This window comes from Parasteatoda tepidariorum, chromosome 10 (assembly GCF_982258835.1).
Source record: "Parasteatoda tepidariorum strain Cologne lab strain chromosome 10, Ptep-v5.0, whole genome shotgun sequence".
Classification (NCBI taxonomy): Eukaryota; Metazoa; Arthropoda; class Arachnida; order Araneae; family Theridiidae; genus Parasteatoda; species Parasteatoda tepidariorum.
The window spans coordinates 33,560,802-33,580,015 of record NC_141764.1 but is presented as its reverse complement, the minus strand read 5'-3'; the positions used below and the strand labels follow the sequence as shown (position 1 = coordinate 33,580,015).

Sequence of the window (19,214 nt, the reverse complement as noted above, 5' to 3'; positions counted from 1 at the left end):
AATCCTGTGGCTCCATCGAAGATCTAAAAATGCTTGTACTTGACCACTTAGGTTTTTGTCAAATTTCTTCAAAAGCATTTTTGTGAGTTTATGAAATAGTATTGCAATTGAAAGTCTAATAGCAGAGCTTTAGATCAGTATGCTATATATGTAAAAAGGTTTTAAAACTTTAGTGGTAGATAACCACAGAAGTGATCCCTATACTTTTTTGTTACCCTGTAATATGGTTTAATCGGTTACGAATTCTCTCTTTCAAAGTTAAACTTGCTCATCTATTCGCGTTGATTCTCTGAATTAGGAATTCGAAGATTAACTGTTTCGCCAACATACCAATTCACTGATTCGTTGATACATTACTTTAGTATTTTTTTTGTTCTTTCCTTCCTTTATTCAATCACACATATTAGGATTAATTTATAAAAACGATTTTCATCGAGATGTTGTTGTTGTTTTTAATATACTTGTACAATCCAAACTTGCTAATCATTGGCATTTTGCGAATTAAGTCAGGAAGGTGCGCTTTCGTTTGACGAGAGAGTACCGCAAGGGTGAAAGTACGTCTTGGCGCAGAACCCCACTGATAGATGGCAGTACCACTCATTCATTAGGTCACTTTCACAATTTAGACATAGATCCGAAGGGGAAGTTGATTTTCTCTAGATCCTTGATACTGCTCATTGTCCCACCACAGAATTTTCGGTTCCACAGATTTTACGAGCATGTAGAGATGCTAACTTAGAACAATATGCATTTAAAATTAAATAATCTTCAAAAGAAATTTGTAGTGTAAAAAAAAAAATTTGCTTATATGTTGTTAGAAATAAAGATTCAACTAAAGCCATAATATTTAGCCGAACTCTTCCGTACTACGTGTAATAATGGAAATAACTAAGTCGCATTTTTCAAGGGTTTACGCAATTTAAATCTCTTAGTAAAATAATTATTCGTCGTCTCAATATTGTCGCGCAATTAAATTTAACGGTCTTTGTAAATTGGTTCCTTAAGATTATTGTCTTAGACATGGATGATGAACTTTTCTCTTTTGAATTGTTCAAAAAATCATTCAGAGTGGAGGATTAAGTGCACAATTCCCTTAAACGATTGGAGTAAGTAATTTAGTATTTCAATTTCCAAATAAAGAAAACTGAATTATAATGAAGTAAAATATGAAGGGAATGTTAAATAGTAGCTTCAAGTGGTAAAATTTAACATACGTTTTAATTATCTAATATCCAAACTACAGAAATTTCAAAATCAAATAAAAAAATTAATCCATATAAATGTATTTAAAAAAATACTTAAATGCTTATGTATTAATGTTTCTTAAAATAGATATTTTAATGTCATTCACATTTAAATCGATGTTAGATTCATTTGAAAATCGTTAAGAATCCCGTGGCGGGTTTCGGCTAGTGGATGTAAAAGGGTAAAAAGAGGAAACGTAGGGGTAAAAATTAACGTAAATACTGATACTTAGACAAACTAAGTGTTTTTTCATAATTTAGTTTCTTACATAGATTAAAGACACGAGACAGTACGGCGAATAGTTAATAAGTAGGGGAGAGTGGGGTCAATTGTAACAGGGTACGATAGTAACAGAGCAAAAATTTCGAGTGTCGGGTTCTAGATTTGGTTTCTAGGTGGCGCACAAGGTGTATTTAATAAATCTACGCTTGCACCCTTGCTGACAACCATTTTTATGTACTTTTGAAATAGTTACATCACAAAAGATATTTTCACGCTACGTAAGTACTTTTTTTGGTATTAGAATATTATATTGTAACAAAGTCATTTTGTTTAAACAAATAAAAATTATTAACCGAACATGTAAGTGGACACCTTAATTAACATTTAAAAAAAAGATTAGTTTTGTTAATTAACTTGCATTGTTTTTAACAAATGAAGCTGAAATGGCGTCTTGGGGACGATTGTAACTATAAGTAAAGGGACGATTGTAACAGCTGAAAATAAATTATCTTATGTTTACAAACCATTACTTAACTCTTTAAGAACCACCAATAGTTTCCTATATCATTTATATTATGTTGCATGTGCATTATTTTATTTGTCACCTTTCACAGCATAAATTAAAATTTTTAACCCCTTAAAGTTAAAAGTTTAACCCTTTAGGTCTCTGCTCATTATTATTTTTACTTCTAAAATATCACTACTATTTTGATCAATAAAAAAGTATATCACAACTATGATAATATGTATAATTAACTACGTTGTAGTTGAATTTATGAACTGTTACAATTGACCCCGTAAGTGGGGACAATTGTAACAAGTGCACGACTGTCAAAAATTGTTAATAACTGATATAATGACATTTGAAATAAGGTATTTATTTTTTTCTAGTAGAGGATAGTCTACTTTACTCGTCTGTCAATTAATACTAATAATATATTGGATTTTTTATTAGTTAAAAATAGTTAAGTAAAAATGTTACAATTGACCCCACTCTCCCCTACACTTATGTACTAGTAGCTATTGACGCACTTGACTTTGTTAATACACAAGTGAGGAATTGCTTCTTATTTATTTTATTCGTTGAATAAAATGAGATTAATAACGAGTTATCAAGTTGCAAGGATATCTATGGATAAAATTTACCATTTTAAGCTTATACTTATTTGCGTATCTCACATTGCTGTTTAGTTGCAATATTGACAAATAAGATATTGTTCCCGAAATAGTTTTTTTTACGCTGAATCGAACGAGACCAACGGTGAGATAACAGAACTAATATTTTTTGAGTTATAAGGGTTTTATGTGCAAAAAGTAACAATTTGTCTTTGTACTTATTTGCTCACCTGACATTGCTGTCTAGACAAGTGAGTGAAGTATTGTTTTGGCGTATTTTTACTCTGAATCTAATGAGATCAAGCAAAAGTCAATATGGCTAATAATTTAGAAGTTGAAAATGCTTATTTATTATTGTTTATTAAAAATAAAATTTTTGTATTGTAGTTTGTGCTAAAAAAATTCTTATGACTTCAAAAGTATTAATCTTTTTGCTCGTAGATTTATATTATTCATTTCAGCATATGTGAGAAAGGATGCTTTTCTCTATTGTATTGCTATTAAATAGCATTGCTAGTTGCGCATATAGTTCAAATATAATACATTATATGCATAAAATTCCTTGCAAATTCTGAAACGTTTGCCTTATTAACACTTGTTTATTTCGATTCAACGCAATTTGATTAAGTGTAAGAAAATGCGCCAGAAACAATATCTCACTTGGTTTAGATGAGGGTAAAAGTACAAAATTATACTTTTTGTACATAAAACCCTTATAACTACTAAACTATTACTCTTATCACATCGTGGTTGGTTTCATTCAATTCTGAGATGGGTAATTGCATATCAAACAATTACCCATTTGTATAAATACCAGTAGTTAATTTTCTTCCTGTTTTTGTGGACTAGTTTTCTGGACGGCTGGGGAGAAACAGTGCAGTTGGGTTTATTAAAGAACGATGTATTGCGGATTATTCATTGAGATTGATGCCATTTGCGTTGCGTGATTGTAAGCCTTTTGACCACTATGGGCACATATGTGCGTTCCGCTCTAGCCTTTGGTGTACTGTTTGGATTCTGGGCTATATTATTATGTCATAATATGCTGCCGACAAAATCAATATTGCGTGAAAAAGCATTCAGTTCTATAGATCCACTGATTGCTTCAACGTAGAATAGTTAACAGTCAAAGGGAAGTGTGCGCACAAAAACAATGAGTTATATTTAGCAGATATAAAATATTTAAGCGAATATTTAGCAAGCAATTCTTTTTTTTTTTCGTTTTAGTATTTGTAATTGAATAGCATTCAGTTACACAGCTAGACAAACTTGGCATATTACAGAGAGATAGACAGGGAGTCAGGTTATAAAAATTTTGCTTTCTTTTATTTCATAGAACAATTTCAATTCTTGATAATTATTGGACAGGTGGTTAACTTATGGGTAGTCAACTCGACAAGGTTTACTGTATTTCAAAAATATTAACAGCTGCATAGATTAAATTAAATTTATTGCTCAATTTATATATTTTTTATTGAATTTTATTGCAAAGCTTGTTCTACGTTGATTATTGTTATTGATGAAACAGATGAAAAATCTTATTGGAAAGCAATGCCTGGTTTTTTTTTGTGGCAAAGTGTATCAAGCAATTATTTTAATGTAACAGAGAAAAGTGTATGAAGTAATTTTGATGTGACACCCGCGTAAGGCATATTAGGTGAGTGAGTCAGGAAATTATAATTATAAGATTACATAGAAATAAAGTATCGGATAATGGGACAACAAGTAAAAAAATCCAACTAATGTGTGATGATACAGGAATAAGTATTATCAGGGGAAAAAGTGAAAACTATTCGATACAAGTATCGAATGTAAATGAACTAAAAAACTTGATACTAATGATTGAAAAAAAATATTTTAGATCAGATTAAAAAAATCAGATTAAAAAATGTTTTAGGGATGAAATTTTAAAGAAAAATTATTTTATTTTATATTTAGAGTACGATCATAAATTTATTTTGCTTCACTAATTTTCATAAGTTTGTCTGAAGAATCGGTTCAAGTATTTGATTTCTTTTCTTGTATTTGAATGAGAAAAGTCAGTTTTTTAACTCAATTCAATCAGATAATCAGAAATTTTTCAAACTCATGATATTTAATCATGTAAGTAATCGTAAGTTTTCAAACTCGAAGGACATTATTCCTAACCAACAAGGCAATAAATAAAACTCTTTTATTCTTTGGTTCTGCTAATTATATAAAAGGAATTTAAATAATTAATCTATCTGTAAAATATACGAAAAACTTAATGTTCAGCATGTATTTTAACAACTATTCTTTCTTTTAGAGAATACTTTTTTTTGGTTTAAATGTGAGAAAAAGCTACATTACCTTTTTCCTTCTTCTTAAAAAATACACAAATTTATTATCTATAAATTGTAGCTATATCTTATTTCAAATTTCTGAATTCATTTTACTTACATTGTATTACTACTTAGCACGCTATTTTATTCTATTATTTTATCATTCATTCGATCATTTTATCTTTATTTTAATAATTACTCTAGAGGAATTAACTTAATAATTTTATCAGTAAAATACACTGAAACTTAATGGTCAACACGTATTTTTAAGAGTATTCTTTTCTTTAGAGAATAATTTTTGTTGTTGGTTTAAATGCGAAAAAGTAACGTTTTTTTCCCCTTCCATTTTCTTAAAAAAAGGCATAATGCATTATCTATAAATTATTGTTATATCATATTTCAAAACTTCAGAGTTCTGATTTCATTATTATGTTGCTTAGCATGCAATAAAATTATCAAACATTAACTATGGATTATATTGTTAAGAGAATTTTGTATTTTCTAAAAATTCATTTCTTATTCTTTAAATATCTATACGTTTTATAAATTTTGAAATTATTTAGAAATAATTCAATGACAGAAAACGGATTCATTTTTATTCAGTTAAGGTATCATATATTGGATTCAAAATTCAACAAGATTTAAATATTGTTTATATTGTTAGAAACAAACTACTCAAAACATACCTTTGATTTTCGATCGTTATTTTTGAGTGACATCACACCGGCTGATACCACGTGACTTTTTCTGTGTGATACTTGACACATGTCTCGGCGGCAATCACCACTTGTGCCAGACGTGACTCTCAGATTCAGTTGATGTTCGGTTCGAAAGTTGTTCGAAGAGTGGAAAACACTCACCTTTTAAGTCCACTCTTGATGTGGAAAAGGGGCGCCACAATCGTTTGCAGAGGTGAATTTCGAATCTGCAAAAATAAAGATATTTATTTTAGTGATTCGAAAATTTGGAAGGCACGATTAACCAGCAGAATGGAGAAGAAATTAAATTTTTATAATTATTCTTTTTCTCTTTTAGCTAAGAGAACTGGATAAAATTATGAATATTTGTGCTGTTATATTATTTAATGAACATGCAAATGATGTTCAAAAATATACAAGAAGACATTTTTTTAAAAGAAAATTGATGTTACATTAAGGGGGAAGAGCACAGGGAAATTTTCAAAAATTGAGAAGTTTGATTGCATTTTTCGATAGTTTAACCTTTTAAAGTTATTGTATCAAAATGTAGGATTGATTTTGGTCAGAATTGAAAAGTTACAACATAATGTCTAGAGTGACATGCTGTGATATGGATGAAAAAGTGAAGCTGTATGCTTTATCGTCAAAACATTTCACAAACACTCTAGTCAAAACGTTTCGCAAAATACTATCATTTTAAGCTATTCTATTGAAATAGTTTGTTTAAATAATGTAAGAAAAAAAATAATAATATTTTTAATACGAATATTTGAAATTGCATCTTAGTTAGCTGTAATAAATTTCAATGAATGTTGCAAAGGATTATTGTCAGTTTCGGAAAAATTATAAATAAATATAGATCATACAGCCAAAGAATATTTTGCAATTTTATAACAGTCGTTGAACAGCTGACCCAATTTTGGGTTTACGACTACTAATGTTCAGCTCCGTAGCCTTGTAATTTTGAACCCAATCCAGAAGACAAGGGAACTCCGGGATAAAGTATTGGGAGAGAATTGCCTTCGTGGAGGACTTTTTGATAGAACTAACCCACATTTCCGTTACATGGAGAGGGAAACCACGAAACATCCCACGGCTAGCCTGACGGCAAAGGGGACTCTAACCCTCGATCCGTCTACCACTGAGGATAGTTTGCGTCAGCACTGTGGTTGGTTCAAGCTGGATGCAGAATTCGTATCGACCAGCCTTCGCTGGGATTCGAACCCGGTTCACCTCATTGGAAGGCGAATGTTCTATACCCTGAGCCCTCACGGCTCAGCCAAAGAATATGCCCAAAATAAAGATGATCGCAGAATTTCGACTGATACTCTAAAAACATTAGAGGCGTAGCATGAGGGTGGATCGACATAAAGGGCTAGACAAGCACTTAAGACTGCTGAAAATGATGGGGACGAAGCATCTTATGGACCTGGCATTGATGCATTATAGTTGCAAATATTTTATACTTATAATTTTTTTATTCTTATATGGATTATCGATCACGTTTACTCTGAGCTATGTTTCTTTTACTTCCTGTGTCTCTAATTAATACAATTTTCTACCGATTTACTTCAAATTTTGACACAATGTTCACAATACATATAGTTTTCGTTGCACGCAAGTAGTTTTTAATTAGGATGAGCATTCCATGAAATAAATTTGTTTGAATTTTTTTTTCTCCGAACACCGCTATTTTCCAGAAAAAAAACGTATATTTTTCTAAGTCCAACGTGCAACAAAATCTACATTCATGCAGTTTAAAAAAATCCAAACGGAATCAAATTTAGTGATTTTTTTCTTCAATTTATCAATACATCAACTTATTACTTTCTGCATCTCTAACTAATACAATTTTCTACTGATTTATTTCAAATTTTGACGCAATGCTTACAATAAATATAGTTTTCGTTGCACGTAAAGAGTTTTTAATTAAGATGACTGGTTTTGAGTAATTCACGAAATATTTTTGTTTAAAATTTTTTTCCAAACACCACTTTTTTTCAAAAAAAAAAAGAAAAGTATAATTTTACAAATATTGCGAGCAAAAAAATCAACATTCATATAGTTCAAAATAATCAAAGCGGAATCAAATTTATTGATTTTTTTTTCAATTTATGAGTACAGCAAATAATGGATAATTTAAAAAATACGTGCGAGTTCTTTAAAATTTTTGTATTTATAACATGATAAAATAAAGATTAAAATATGTACAATAAGATAAAAAAATGTATTAAGTTTATCAAATTAGTTACAAAATTCATTAAAAAATCCTTCTTTTTTAACAGGCGTCTACTGTGTTCAGCCTAAGCGCGAAATTTAATAGCTCGTTATTATCACAATCATTGCAAAATTCATCAAAAAATCCTTTTTTATCAGGCTTTCACTGTGTTGTTACACTTAGACGCAAAATTTAATGGCTAATTATTATCACAATCGTTGCAAAATTCATTGAAAAATGTGTCTTTTTTATCAGCTTTCCACTGTGTTGTTACCCCTAGACGTGAAATTTAATGGCTTACTATTATCACAATCATTGCAAAATTCATTAAAAAAAATCCTTCTTTTCTATCAGGCTTCCACTGTGTTATTACCACTAAACGCGAAATTTAATGGCTAATAATCAAAATTCTAATTCTAATTAAAATTCTCATTGCCTCTACGCGTAAAATTTGCTTCAATTTTTATAAAATAAAATCATACAGTTAAGGCAAACATTAGTAAATATGTCTTGAGAGTATTTCGAGGCAATTATTCTTTCTTGATATGCTAAAATTGATTGAATTTTAGGACTACCAAAAGATTATATTTGCACCTTCGTTATAAAATGTAATCAACTAAAAATGTTCGTTAAATTTCAATCAATCTGAGATAGTTTTCACTTAAATAACATAAGAAAGTCAATACTGCTATGCAGTTAAAACATACATTGCTGTGTACACTGATGGTCGTATTTTAATTACAAATGCCGTTAATATATTTGTATTAATTAATCCTTATAGAAAAGACGTTTGCTCCTCAAAGTTATAACTTTAGTATACCCTCTCAAATTTATTAGCTTAACTTAAAATTCAGCAAATTTCAGATATATATTCTGTTTGCTTAGTAAATTGAAATACTCGGTACATCAAACTACATTTTCATTATTTCATTTGTAAACATTCAAAAGTAACATTTACGCAGAGTTGATAATTGGTTTTACATTTTAACTACTACCAGACTGTTAAATAAAGGGAAGAAGAAGAATTTCGTATTTTCCCGTCAAGCCAATAAGATACACTTCTTATGTTTAATTAAATGCTATCCTGAGGATTTGTAGATTTAAAATTTACAATGAATATTATCAAAACATTTTCAAGATTTGAAGTATATTTGATAAATCCTATACTTTAGTCACTCTGTATGATTATTTTGTTCAACTTCCCTTAGGAAAATTTGCCATAGGTTTGCCATAAAAAATGCCATAGGATATTTCTATGGGGTTTTGCCTATGGCAAAAATTTTGCCATACATATATGGCAAAAGTGTATGGCAAAATTTACCATAGGCAAAACCCCATAGGAATATCCTATGGCAAATTTTTGCCATACATGTATGGCAAAATTTTGCCATAGGCAAAACCCCATAGGAATATCCTATGGCATTTTTTTATATGGCAAAAATTTGCCATACGTATATGGCAAAAGTGTATGGCAAAATTTTGCCATAGGCAAAACCCCATAGGAATATCCTATGGCATTTTTTATATGGCAAATTTTTGCCATAAAACTTAGATGTGCTACAGCTTATGACGAAATATTTTTCCATAGGCTATGGTACACATTTGCCATACAGCTATGGCAACATTTCTCGTTGATATTTTATCATACATCAAGAAATAGTTACTTAAAAGAATCATTCGCAATGGATATTAAAAATGCAAAACTTAATAATTGTAGAATAAATATATATCCAGAAAGCTTTTTTTTAAAAAATTTCTTTGATAAACTTCTCTTGTTTCACTTGCAGAACCCTTAGGAAAATTTGCCATAGGTTTGCCATAAAAAATGCCATAGGATATTCCTATGGGGTTTTGCCTATGGCAAAATTTTGCCATACACTTTTGCCATACATGTATGGCAAAATTTTGCCATACGTATATGGCAAAAGTGTATGGCAAAATTTTACCATAGGCAAAACCCCATAGAAATATCCTATGGCAAATTTCTGCCATACATGTATGGCAAAATTTTGCCATAGGCAAAACCCCATAGGAATATCCTATGGTATTTTTTATATGGCAAAATTTTGCCATACGTATATGGCAAAATTTTGCCATAGGCAAAACCCCATAGGAATATCCTATGGCATTTTTTTATATGGCAAAATTTTGCCATACGTATATGGCAAAAGTGTATGGCAAAATTTTACCATAGGCAAAACCCCATAGGAATATCCTATGGCATTTTTTATATGGTAAATTTTTGCCATTAAACTAAGATGTGGTACGAAATATTGAAAAATATGACGAAATATCTTTCCATATGCTATGGTACACTTTTGCCATACAGCTATAGCAACATTTATTGTTGATATTTTATCATACATCAAAAAATAGTTACTTACAAGAATCTTTCGCAATGGATATTAAAAATGCAAAACTTAATAATTGTAGAATAAATATATATCCAGAAAGCTTTTTTTTTTTTTAAAAAAAATTCTTTGATAAACTTTTCCTGTTTCACTTACAGAATCCTTTCTGAATGCTGTTCTCATTCAAATAAATTTTAAATGGTTAGTACTAACCATTAGAAAATGCGTCCGGCCGCCGGAGTGAGTGGGGAAAGTATTGGTTAGGTTGATTAGGAACAAAATATATTGAGTACAGGCAACCAATATTTGTTAAAACTGTAAAAAACAAGAAAATAGAAAGTGAGTCTGGAGGTCGGAGCGAGTGTAAAAAGCGTTAATTTGATTGATTGGTATCATAATTAGTTAGATGAGCGTCAGATATTAGAGGAACCTAAAAGAAAGCAAATTTAAATAATGGTCCGATGGTCGGAGCGAGTATGAATTTTTTTTAAATTTTGATATGTGATACTAAGCTAAAAATTAAACAGACTACTAAAACAATAAAATACTATGAAAACTCAAAAGATAAAGAGTGGGGCCGGTGGTCGAAGCGAAATTAGTTTAAAGTAGACCAAACTGGACAAAAGCCGAATATGTAACGGTGCTGCCAGTGGTGGCATGTGAACAAAATTTTATCGATAAAAAAGATGGTATTGGACTATGAAAAGCTAAGAATAGAAAACAGGCTAAATTAGTTGATCCCCTACTAGAGAGGGATATAAAACTCAGAAAATTTATGTTGAGTTGTGTTAAGCACAGTTGGAAAAGAGAACGCAATATCGAAACATTGGTAAGTACAAAACATGTTTAGGACATGATTAAAATTGGTAAAATTAATAATTGCTATTAAATTGTTAAAAGCATTTTTAGTAACAGCAGCAGATGATTTGGCCAGGGACTGTTCCGTTGATAATATCGAAGCAAAATAATTGTCAACCAGTAATCCAGCAAATCTAGTTAAGTGATGACCCTAAGCTATGTATAAATATGAAACAGAACATTGTACAAATATATGTGGATAGTTAAGAAATATTAGTTGTAAGATAGTAAAACACAGAGACATGATAAAAACAATTTAATGGCAAGCAAAAATTAAACACAAAATAAAAATATAAAGCCCTAACGTATGTAATATAATGTAAAAAAGCATTGCAAGAACCTAAGTGGAATTAAAATCAAAAACTAATGAGAATGTAAACACTGACTTTGATATTGATATATGACAGCAATAAAATTTAATTATCACCGAACAAGTTAAAAGAATTAAAAAAAATTAATTATTAAAGAAATGATGATCTGGCTTGATCATAAGCACTTAACTGCGTTTTTCATCATGAAGATTGTTTACAAATTGCTATGGGGAATAGAACACCATTAATTATGGAAAAGTGTTGTGACTTTAAAAATTTATATAAAATCAGAGGGAGGGGATAAAATAAAAAGGAAGATGTCGTTTAATCAGAAACAGTTGGGAGAAAGAAATATAAAAATTTTAGATAAAAATATAAACAGCAAGATATTAATTAAAGTGTACTATGTCAGCGTCAACAAATAGTAAAATTTAACACAGCGAAAACCTATACCCAATCGCGACACATTTTAAAAAGATACAGATAATAAAAGTACCAGACAGCCGAAAATTAAAAACTTAATAAATTCAGATAGATAATCGCATAGGCGTTTACAATAAAGTGTTTTTGACCAAGAATGAGATCGAAAAAATATTAAAATAAGTCGCCAAAGTTAGCGAAAGATTCCACTTGTAGTGGATGACACGTTAATATGGCGGTCTGATACGCTAAGCCTAAAAAGAATAGAACATCGGATTTCAAACACTCAAAAATTGGAAAATTGGCCACCCAGTGGCCGGAAAAGACTCACCAGGAATCCTTTGTGGGACTACATGTTGAATTTAATTAACTTCGAGGTGAAATAATGGATATTTCTTTCTTTTAGAACATGTTTTTGAGGACTCCATAGAAGTTGTTGTTTCGTTGGTGGAGATCTAAATCAGCTTTTCTCTATGGTATACTGCCATACAAATCTTTAAGGTTACCATTGGCCTATGGTATACTGCCATACGAATTTCTGTGGTTGCCATAGGCCAATGGTGACGTGCCATACAAATCCTTATGGTTACCATTGGTCTATGGTATACTGCCATACAAATCTTTATGGTAGCCATAGACTTTTGGGGTTTTGCCATACAAATCTCTATGGTAACCATAGGCATATGGTATCTTGCCATATAAATTTCTATGGTAGCCATAGGCTTATGGGGTTGTGCCATACAAATCTCTATGGTAACCATAGGCGTATGGCATCTTACCATACAAATTTCTATGGTAGCCATAGGTTGCCATAGATTGCCATAGGCTTCTCTATGGCAAATTTTCCTAAGGGTTAAGTTGTTGCTAGTTATGTTATTTGGACGAATTCTAAAAATATAATAAAATATATCTATTTTTTTAGCTTTTCATTTTCCTTTGAGAGCGTAGTTTTTCATAAACTAAATATTAGATTAAAAAAAAATCTTGTCGAAGTATATAGTTGAAGTATAGATATATATTTCAGAACTGAAGCTACACTGCACAGTGGGCCACCATCCAAGGTTTCGTGGCCAAAATTAGTATTTCGATAAAATTTGTTTCAAAATGTGGGGATTTTTATTTAGGGGTTTTTATGAGTAGGTAAATTGAATTCATAGTTGAAATTTTGAAATACACTAAAAATACCCCAAAAAACAAAATGGCCGTTGAAATATGGAGAGCAAAAATAAAAAAAATAATACAGTACGTTTAAATAATTAAATATAGCAATGAAAATATAATAATTTTCGTAATTTTATATTAAAAATGAAAAACAAATTATATTTTCGAAGTAATATTACAAAATAACGCGAAAACATGAAAAAAAACATAATTTTGGTTTTTCGGTATATTTAGTCTACCTTTGCAATATGGGCAGGTTTTTTTCGAAAGAAGAAATATCAAAGAAGACAACAAAAAAAAATTTAGCTAATTAACTCGTGGAACTTTTTGGAACTAAGTTTCAAAAGTCATTCAAACATTGTAAAATGTCAAATGATAAGATATAAACTATAAGTTTGTCAAGAGTATTATCTAATCCAACAAATTGAAAAATTGTACTATAATTTCAGAGTAATTACTCTGATAAAAATGTAACAGTATGGTGAAATTCCAATATATATTTCTGAAGTAAAAATTTAAAAGTTACACTTAAAAAATTTTTTTAAACACATTTTTCATTACATCGTACTCTCGTCGGCCCAAAAAGTAAATTACAATGTTTGGAATGATTACGAATACTTAATTTGGGCTATATTAAAACTGCCTACACATATTTCAGTTGAAAATTTAATTTTTGACTTTTGGCCAAAGATCATGGTCTTCTGTCCCACAATGCACTGTAAAATCGGCATCAAATTATTTCTGGATCAATTTGCTGTATAAAGCAGCCATTGCATTATCCGCAAATTCCATTTTATCATATATGCCGTAATTTTTTCAGTAATATTTCTTTAGAGTGATTCAGTAATTATTACTGTAAAAAATTAAAGTATATTAGATTATTCGTTCCGCTCCATGTTCCACTAAAAATGAATTTTACTGTAAAAAGTAATGACCACCTTGGTGCTAGTACTTTTTACTGTAATTTCATTTCTGCATTTTTTACTATGTAAATGCTTCACTATAGTACTGAGACAAACATAAGCCTATTTTACTTAAACAGACATATGATGCCTGTTTAAGTGGGGGGATCCTGAAAGTTCGGAGATTGTTGTTCGATTTAAATATTTGACTTAAATGTATTTCAAATTAAAAGGTTCCTATCGTAACTCCGTTTTGGAACTTTCCTGACTATTAGAATCCCCATGCCGTCTGACTAACCTTGGTTACCCAGGGAAGTTTTCGCAAATGCAATTTAATTCCATGAAAAAATCCTTCATGATGGCTAGTTTGTCCCAATGCTTGATCTAGAAATTCCCTCGTCTTCTGGATTTGGTTAAAAATTACAAGACTACGGAGTTGAACACATTGTCGTTAACTAAGAATTGGGTCTGCTGTTTGCCGGTGGTTATAAAATAAAATGAAATTGGTTGAAAAGTTATAAAGTTAATAAACATCGAAAATGAAATGGATAAGGTTTCTTTAAACTAGGCGAGGAGGCTTGTTATTGATTGATTAGAAATAGAATTTCTCTTAAGTGAAAGTCAATTGAATGAATTTGTGTGTCAGAAAATTGTTACACCGTTAGGATTTTCATTCTAAAACTATGGTAAAATAACTGGAGTCTGTCCATCCAGTTTATGTCTGTCTAGTCTGTCCAGTTTATGGTAAAGAAAATGTTTGCATTTGAAAATATAAAGACAGACATTTCAGATTATGAAGACATGCATTTCAGATTTCAAAGATAAAGTATAGATAATATTCAGAGTCATTTCAGATAATAAAGATAGATATTTCAGACTCACAGATAGGTATTTCCGATTATGAAGACACGTATTTCAAATTACAAGATACTCATTTTAAATAATGCAGATAGTCATTTTAGATTATTAAGACATACATTTCTGATTACAAAAACAAGCGTTTCAGATTACAGACAGTTATTTTAGGCAATGCAGATAGTCTTTTCAGATTATAAAGACAAACATTTCAGATTATGAAGACATGCATTCAAGATTACAAAACTTTCCTTTTAGATAATGCTCAGAGTCATTTTAGATCATAAAGACGGATATTGCAGACTCACAGATAGGTATTTCCGATTATGAAGACACGCATTTCATATTACAAAATACTCATTTTAAATAAAGCAGGTAGTCATTTCAGATTATTAAGACATACATTTCTGATTACAAAAAACAAGCGTTTCAGATTACAGACAGTTATTTTAGGCAATGCAGATAGTCTTTTCAGATTATAAAGACAAACATTTCAGATTATGAAGATATGCATTCAAGATTACAAAACTTTCCTTTTAGATAATGCTCAGAGTCATTTCAGATCATAAAGACGGATATTGCAGACTCACAGATAGGTATTTCCGATTATGAAGACACGCATTTCATATTACAAAATACTCATTTTAAATAAAGCAGGTAGTCATTTCAGATTATTAAGACATACATTTCTGATTACAAAAAACAAGCGTTTCAGATTACAGACAGTTATTTTAGGCAATGCAGATAGTCTTTTCAGATTATAAAGACAAACATTTCAGATTATGAAGATATGCATTCAAGATTACAAAACTTTCCTTTTAGATAATGCTCAGAGTCATTTTAGATCATAAAGACGGATATTGCAGACTCACAGATAGGTATTTCCGATTATGAAGACACGCATTTCATATTACAAAATACTCATTTTAAATAAAGCAGGTAGTCATTTCAGATTATTAAGACATACATTTCTGATTACAAAAAACAAGCGTTTCAGATTACAGACAGTTATTTTAGGCAATGCAGATAGTCTTTTCAGATTATAAAGACAAACATTTCAGATTATGAAGATATGCATTCAAGATTACAAAACTTTCCTTTTAGATAATGCTCAGAGTCATTTCAGATCATAAAGACGGATATTGCAGACTCACAGATAGGTATTTCCGATTATGAAGACACGCATTTCATATTACAAAATACTCATTTTAAATAAAGCAGGTAGTCATTTCAGATTATTAAGACATACATTTCTGATTACAAAAAACAAGCGTTTCAGATTACAGACAGTTATTTTAGGCAATGCAGATAGTCTTTTCAGATTATAAAGACAAACATTTCAGATTATGAAGATATGCATTCAAGATTACAAAACTTTCCTTTTAGATAATGCTCAGAGTCATTTCAGATCATAAAGACGGATATTGCAGACTCACAGATAGGTATTTCCGATTATGAAGACACGCATTTCATATTACAAAATACTCATTTTAAATAAAGCAGGTAGTCATTTCAGATTATTAAGATATACATTTCTGATTACAAAAACAAGCGTTTCAGATTACAGACAGTTATTTTAGGCAATGCAGATAGTCGTTTCAGATTATAAAGACAAACATTTCAGATTATGAAGATATGCATTCAAGATTACAAAACTTTCCTTTTAGATAATGCTCAGAGTCATTTCAGATCATAAAGACGGATATTGCAGACTCACAGATAGGTATTTCCGATTATGAAGACACGCATTTCATATTACAAAATACTCATTTTAAATAAAGCAGGTAGTCATTTCAGATTATTAAGACATACATTTCTGATTACAAAAACAAGCGTTTCAGATTACAGACAGTTATTTTAGGCAGTGCAGATAGTCTTTTCAGATTATAAAGACAAACATTTCAGATTATGATGACATGCATTTCAGATTACAAAACTTTCCTTTTAGATAATGCTCAGAGTCATTTCAGATCATAAAGACGGATATTGCAGTCTCACAGATAGGTATTTCCGATTATGAAGACACGCATTTCATATTACAAAATACTCATTCTAAATAAAGCAGGTAGTCATTTCAGATTATTAAGACATACATTTCTGATTACAAAAACAAGCGTTTCAGATTACAGACAGTTATTTTAGGCAGTGCAGATAGTCTTTTCAGATTATAAAGACAAACATTTCAGATTATGATGACATGCATTTCAGATTACAAAACTTTCCTTTTAGATAATGCTCAGAGTCATTTCAGATCATAAAGACGGATATTGCAGTCTCACAGATAGGTATTTCCGATTATGAAGACACGCATTTCATATTACAAAATACTCATTCTAAATAAAGCAGGTAGTCATTTCAGATTATTAAGACATACATTTCTGATTACAAAAACAAGCGTTTCAGATTACAGACAGTTATTTTAGGCAGTGCAGATAGTCTTTTCAGATTATAAAGACAAACATTTCAGATTATGATGACATGCATTTCAGATTACAAAACTTTCCTTTTAGATAATGCTCAGAGTCATTTCAGATCATAAAGACGGATATTGCAGTCTCACAGATAGGTATTTCCGATTATGAAGACACGCATTTCATATTACAAAATACTCATTCTAAATAAAGCAGGTAGTCATTTCAGATTATTAAGACATACATTTCTGATTACAAAAACAAGCGTTTCAGATTACAGACAGTTATTTTAGGCAGTGCAGATAGTCTTTTCAGATTATAAAGACAAACATTTCAGATTATGATGACATGCATTTCAGATTACAAAACTTTCCTTTTAGATAATGCTCAGAGTCATTTCAGATCATAAAGACGGATATTGCAGTCTCACAGATAGGTATTTCCGATTATGAAGACACGCATTTCATATTACAAAATACTCATTCTAAATAAAGCAGGTAGTCATTTCAGATTATTAAGACATACATTTCTGATTACAAAAACAAGCGTTTCAGATTACAGACAGTTATTTTAGGCAGTGCAGATAGTCTTTTCAGATTATAAAGACAAACATTTCAGATTATGATGACATGCATTTCAGATTACAAAACTTTCCTTTTAGATAATGCTCAGAGTCATTTCAGATCATAAAGACGGATATTGCAGTCTCACAGATAGGTATTTCCGATTATGAAGACACGCATTTCATATTACAAAATACTCATTCTAAATAAAGCAGGTAGTCATTTCAGATTATTAAGACATACATTTCTGATTACAAAAACAAGCGTTTCAGATTACAGACAGTTATTTTAGGCAGTGCAGATAGTCTTTTCAGATTATAAAGACAAACATTTCAGATTATGATGACATGCATTTCAGATTACAAAACTTTCCTTTTAGATAATGCTCAGAGTCATTTCAGATCATAAAGACGGATATTGCAGTCTCACAGATAGGTATTTCCGATTATGAAGACACGCATTTCATATTACAAAATACTCATTCTAAATAAAGCAGGTAGTCATTTCAGATTATTAAGACATACATTTCTGATTACAAAAACAAGCGTTTCAGATTACAGACAGTTATTTTAGGCAGTGCAGATAGTCTTTTCAGATTATAAAGACAAACATTTCAGATTATGATGACATGCATTTCAGATTACAAAACTTTCCTTTTAGATAATGCTCAGAGTCATTTCAGATCATAAAGACGGATATTGCAGTCTCACAGATAGGTATTTCCGATTATGAAGACACGCATTTCATATTACAAAATACTCATTCTAAATAAAGCAGGTAGTCATTTCAGATTATTAAGACATACATTTCTGATTACAAAAACAAGCGTTTCAGATTACAGACAGTTATTTTAGGCAGTGCAGATAGTCTTTTCAGATTTCAAAGACAAACATTTCAGATTATGATGACATGCATTTCAGATTACAAAACTTTCCTTTTAGATAATGCTCAGAGTCATTTCAGATCATAAAGACGGATATTGCAGTCTCACAGATAGGTATTTCCGATTATGAAGACACGCATTTCATATTACAAAATACTCATTCTAAATAAAGCAGGTAGTCATTTCAGATTATTAAGATATACATTTCTGATTACAAAAACAAGCGTTTCAGATTACAGACAGTTATTTTAGGCAGTGCAGATAGTCTTTTCAGATTTCAAAGACAAACATTTCAGATTTTGAAGATATGCATTCAAGATTACAAAACTTTCCTTTTAGATAATGCTCAGAGTCATTTCAGATCATAAAGACGGATATTGCAGTCTCACAGATAGGTATTTCCGATTATGAAGACACGCATTTCATATTACAAAATACTCATTCTAAATAAAGCAGGTAGTCATTTCAGATTATTAAGATATACATTTCTGATTACAAAAACAAGCGTTTCAGATTACAGACAGTTATTTTAGGCAATGCAGATAGTCGTTTCAGATTATAAAGACAAACATTTCAGATTATGAAGATATGCATTCAAGATTACAAAACTTTCCTTTTAGATAATGCTCAGAGTCATTTCAGATCATAAAGACGGATATTGCAGACTCACAGATAGGTATTTCCGATTATGAAGACA

General features: G+C 30.4%; 1 protein-coding gene across 1 annotated transcript in view; it reads right to left on the bottom strand.

Moving 5' to 3' along the window:
• LOC107450915 (protein O-mannosyl-transferase Tmtc3) overlaps positions 1–5,784 on the bottom strand; it is a 120,794-nt gene extending 115,010 nt beyond the window's left edge. Inside the window, exon 1 of the mRNA XM_087154206.1 lies at positions 5,573–5,784. Within this exon, the coding sequence (XP_087010332.1) occupies positions 5,573–5,653 (81 nt within the window). The 5' untranslated portion in view covers positions 5,654–5,784. The remainder of the gene's footprint in view (positions 1–5,572) is intronic.
• Positions 5,785–19,214: the final 13,430 nt, after the last annotated feature.